Genomic DNA, 5,233 nt, shown 5'->3' on the forward strand with positions numbered 1-5,233 from the left:
AAGCTAATACTCAACCCTTCCAAATACTGATCTCTCATACATAAAATTGATATTCTGTATATAACAGCAACACCACAACGACTCTTGGTCATACAAACAGCATATTCAACTACTACTGCAAAAATATTTGGTCTACTGTACTGTGTAGCTGCCTCATAAAACCTAAAAAATGGTAAGAGTAACTAGGATACTCAAGTGTTTAATATTAGTAGATGGCCCAGGATTTTTACTGAAAATAATATTAAAATATTTATATTTTATATTAACATAACTAACTAACATTTAGAACATTCTGTGTCATACAGAAACAGTAATATTATAGGTCAGAAGGAGGGTTGGGAGCCCTTTGAGTTCACAACTGTCTAATTTGAGAGTGACTGAAGCAATTAATCTACAAGAGTGATTTTCAGCCAGGGAGCTGTGATAAACCCAGAGATTTTAAATAGGAATCTATAATGTCAAAAACAGTCTGACCTGCTGTTGTCTTTCTGAGCTCTTTGCAACAGAAGAATTGCTTTATTATTTTTCCACCACCCCAGTCCTGTTTGTTTTACTGCAAGTACTAAGCTAAATCCTAAAGCTTGATTTATGTTATCTTTACACAGGTAAAAGCCTATTCGCTATTGTTAAGCTACTCTGTTTTCTATTCACAAAACATCTACAAACATGTTTCTGTGTGCATGCGTGTGTGTGCATGTGCATGTGTCTGAAAGAATAATAAGCTTGTGTATGGCACAAAGATATCAGGACATTCTCCATGTTAATGTCATTGGAAGCACTTAGAACATTTAATAGAGCATTTGAAAATGAGAGTCTATACTTGCACCTACTTATACACTATTACTCTGTTGCATATAGCCTAAGAATTGATTGGTTAATTTAAAATGATAAAGTGATTCCCTTAGGATTTATGAGCTAAAAGTGCTCAGGGGTTTAGTGTCTTGACATCTCTTTAATTAGCAGTCTCCAAGATCCCACACTAAGAAGACACTAAGCCAGTGCCTTCTGTCATATCTCAAAGGTTTCAGAGACTTGGAAGCTACAGAGCAAGAGTGCAGTACTATCCATATGAGAGATACAGTATGTGCAGCGTGTCATTTTCCTGCTAACACCAAATTAGGACTCTTTGTTTCTAGGGTGATGCAATTTTAAAAAGCCACAAGAAAGATCCATACAAAAATGGGAGAGATAAGTAAGGATGATGTTGAGAAATACTTAGAGAACAACCCCCAGTTTGCCAAGGAATACTTCGACCGAAAGATAAGGGCAGAAGTGCTGGGAAGCATCTTTAAAGTCAGCCCTGGGAAACTGAAAGCTGGAGTTTCTTTCAAAGAGATGTCTCAACTGGAGGAGTCTCAATTGCTCTTTGAGCTGCTAACTGAAATCCAGGATGACACAAACAGCATGGAGAAAATTGTGCACAAAGCCCTGCAGAGGCTGGCACAGCTGCTGGCAGCTGATCGGTGTAGCATGTTTATCTGCCGCGCCCGCAATGGCATCCCTGAACTGTCTACAAGGCTTTTCAATGTTACCCCTACCTCTAAGTTTGAGGAGAACCTAGTGGTCCCAGACAGAGAGATTGTTTTTCCTCTGGACATTGGGATAGTGGGATGGGTTGCTCATACCAAGAAGTTTTTCAATGTACCTGATGTGCAAAAGGTAAGTGAGTAATAATTGAGACTTGTTCTGGGGACTGGGACTCTGTCCATTCCTATGTGGATTTTCCTGTATAAACTTATGGCACAGCATGAAGTAGTTCTGAAACAGAGTTGTGCTTCAAAGTACCAAACCCCAAACAAAGGACAGAAACCCTGGACCAGGATATGAAGTTTAAAAGCAGGTGGGCTCACTTTATCTAGTATGATTTGTTACTTCAAATATCCTGATGCAACTTTCACAATGTACTTACTGCATTATGAGGAGGAAAACATCAGATAAGTATGGTGCTGATGCAAAACCAGGCCCATAATGAACAAAGCAGGATCCAGCTCTGTTGTCCTAGGCCTTCTGGCAAGGGTTCTCCCTTATCATCCCATAGTCATCTTTACAGGAGATTCCCAAATTGATCTCTAGGATTTTATTGCTACAGGGCAATGCTTGTCTGACATCAGACAAGAAGCAGAAGAACTCCCTGTAAGGAGGTAAATGAGCTGAAAATAAAAATGGGTTTAGGACACGGTATTCAGATCCATAAGTGGATCTAGGATTTTGAAAGGGGGTGGGAGGGTGCAGATGGTGTGGTGCATCATTACATATACATGTAACACAACACACATTTCTCCAGGTAAAAATAAACTAGAGGCACTACTAATATACTAGAGGCCTAGGGCTATATTATTCAGTTTACAATCAAAGCAAAAAAAATATAACTTTATTGGCATGTGCATTAATTAGCAACATCATATGTATTGCAAAGCACAAGGAACTAGGCAAAAATAATCAAAAGTTGTTGTTTCTCTAGTCCTGTCATCATTAGAATTAAATGTACATTTATTTCAGGGTCATAAACCAAAATCAAGCCTTCTTGAGTATCTTGATGGTGTATCCAATGCTCAACTGAAAATTATTTCCATGCCTGAGTTAATGTTTTTAGCTAGAGTTAAAAATAGTCTGCAGGGTTGTGAAATAAGAGCTATATTACCTGGAGCCACTAACAGACAGCAGAATTGTAAAACAAAGAATTTCTTCATTAATGGAACATTAAGACCGTTAAAAAAGGAAAGAGGGTCATGAACACCTGTGGAATGATGAGTTTAGAAGGAACCAGGCAGATTATAATGAGCCACTAAGTCAAGCAACTCCCTCATTGCTACCCGAATAAAAATGTTACTGTCATTGCTGGGCGGTTTAGTTTAAACTTTGAGTGGACCAGGAATCAAAGGGGAAAGGGAGTACAACTTCACCACTGCACCCACCCCCATCCACCCCTGTTCAGATCCAGATTCAATACCCTCAAACCTCCAGACTGAGATTCAGAGTGTTGATTCAGATGCATCTCTGAGACGTGACCAGTTTTCAAAGCACCTGAACTACTTTCACAAACTCATCTTTTAAAGTTTTGCAGAGCTTCTATCCCCAGTACGTAATTAATTAGTTATAAATATAATTACATTATCCATTAAAATAGCAAGTTAGAATTCTTGTAACTAGCATGACTCCAGTTCCAAAGGTGTGAATGAGGACATTTTTAGAATGCTTGCTTTGAGGAAACTGAGAACTATTCAGCATTTGACTAACTGCTAAGATGCTTTCTTCAGCTGCTGTCTTTGTGACAAAGTGCATCTGACTTACTGCCTCTTACTACCAAATGGAAAGATTGGGGATAATCCTTCTAAATTCATAAGACTGATTACATGAGAAAAGATCAAGAGGATCAAGAAAGATGTGCACTTCTTCAGACAATGCCACCATTCATTTAATAATATTATGAGTGAAGGCCAACTGGCAGAGAACTGCCCATTGAATTCTGTTGTTGCAATAGACTAAATTTATTCAATGTCTAAAAAAATTGTGGCAAGTTAAAAACAATGTGAATTTGTTTAATTAAAAGGACTCTGACCTTTTTGCACCAGTAATGGTGCCATGTGTCTTTTGTACATGCATAAGAAATAAAATCTGCTAAATACCTATCCAATGATGATCAAGGCGTCTCTCAAGGAACTTAATATAATTAATTAATCATTGTATGTCTACTTATACATGAATTTATTAGAATAATAGAAGTCTATCCCAATAGATGCAGTGCATAAAACTTTAGGTCTAAATCCAGGTGTTATTGAAGTCAATTGCAAAGTTCTCATTAAAACCCCAATGTTCAAGATTTTAAGTCTTTAAAATAACCATGCACTTCTAAAAATTGTTGGTATTTTCTTTCTCTTAGAAAAATAGTTAGGAGTCCATATCCATGCTTCTTACTCAGGCGAAACTCCAACTGATGTCAGTGGGAGGTTATCCTTATCAAGGATTGTGGGATTGAGTCTTCAACATGTATTAGGTGATGGGTTATTTATATTAGTGAAATAAACATGCCTGCTGTTCTACCAGAATTCTTATAACATTCTTAAAAAGGGAGCAGTTCTCATTCAAAATATATTGTGTGCGCTTCATGGCACCATAAATACATTTATCCTTAAGTGCTAAGCAAAACAATTCTGAAGCTAGGGACTTCAAAAAACAGAGCAAAGTAATTAAAATGTATAAATTGATATAATTCATTAACTGCATTGGCATAAAATCTAGCAGTCATGTTTTCTGGGGTATGCATATCTTGATTCATGACTCTGCCCACTCTGTACTTCTGGATTGCTTGAACTTTTGTTAAATTATATTTTCCCACTATAAATAATTGGCAACACATTTGTGGAAAAGTATTGGATTTCTACTTTATATGTAAGTTTATTAATGGTAAATCATTTATACCTATAAACAGTTTAGTTTCCTTTAATCAGTACTTCTAAGGAGAAATATGTATTAATGGAATCATTCCATTCTGTGGACATAACCATGGAAAGCAATGAACGGACATTTTCTTCTATTGCTCATTTATGAGTACTTATTTTGTGACTTACTAGGCAATGAACAAGAACTGAAACTGGTCAGCACTTGAGAATCCCTCTCTTAAGCACTTACCTGTGTATCACTGTTCAAGAGAAAGGGGCTGACATCATTCCTAGAATAACTTTATTAGACTTAATGAAGTTACACCAGCAATGAATTTGGCCCACATTATCTGTTAAAAGTACAAACTCAACAACTAATAAATCAAGGCTGCCACATACCTTCAGTATATTATATCTAACAGATTCCAGTGATCTCACAAATCATGCATCAAGAGCAGAATATTTTTAAAATGTCATGTGATCACTACAAGAAATCACCAATATTTTAAAAGTACATTGCACTAGCCAGTGCTATATAAAATGGAAACCAAAAAACATAGGGTAATACATGATTTCCTGGCCATCACAGAATGAATGGAGTCCATTAAGACAGTATTTCCAGTTCAGTAGTAACACAAGGCTGGATTCTATCTCCTGCAGTAGATAAGGAATAATCCCACTGACACTGGCTATTTGTGGAGTAATTTATGTTTCAGCCTGACAAAGGGATACCAAATCATTCCCCAAGGTTTAGATTCTTCTCCAAGACATGGTTTTCCCTTGTTTTTGTTTTTAACCTTTCTTTCAAGGTGGGGATGACTAAAATAGCAAATGACAATATTCAAATAGGGAAA

General features: G+C 36.8%; 1 protein-coding gene across 1 annotated transcript in view; it reads left to right on the forward strand.

The window, feature by feature from the left end:
• The first annotated feature begins 1,179 nt into the window (after positions 1 to 1,179).
• Positions 1,180 to 5,233, forward strand: part of PDE6C (phosphodiesterase 6C) — a 39,593-nt gene continuing 35,539 nt past the window's right edge. The window contains exon 1 of the mRNA XM_025210890.1: positions 1,180 to 1,659. Within this exon, the coding sequence (XP_025066675.1) occupies positions 1,180 to 1,659 (480 nt within the window). The remainder of the gene's footprint in view (positions 1,660 to 5,233) is intronic.

Source organism: Alligator sinensis, unplaced genomic scaffold (assembly GCF_000455745.1).
Source record: "Alligator sinensis unplaced genomic scaffold, ASM45574v1 scaffold472_2, whole genome shotgun sequence".
Lineage (NCBI taxonomy): Eukaryota > Metazoa > Chordata > Crocodylia > Alligatoridae > Alligator > Alligator sinensis.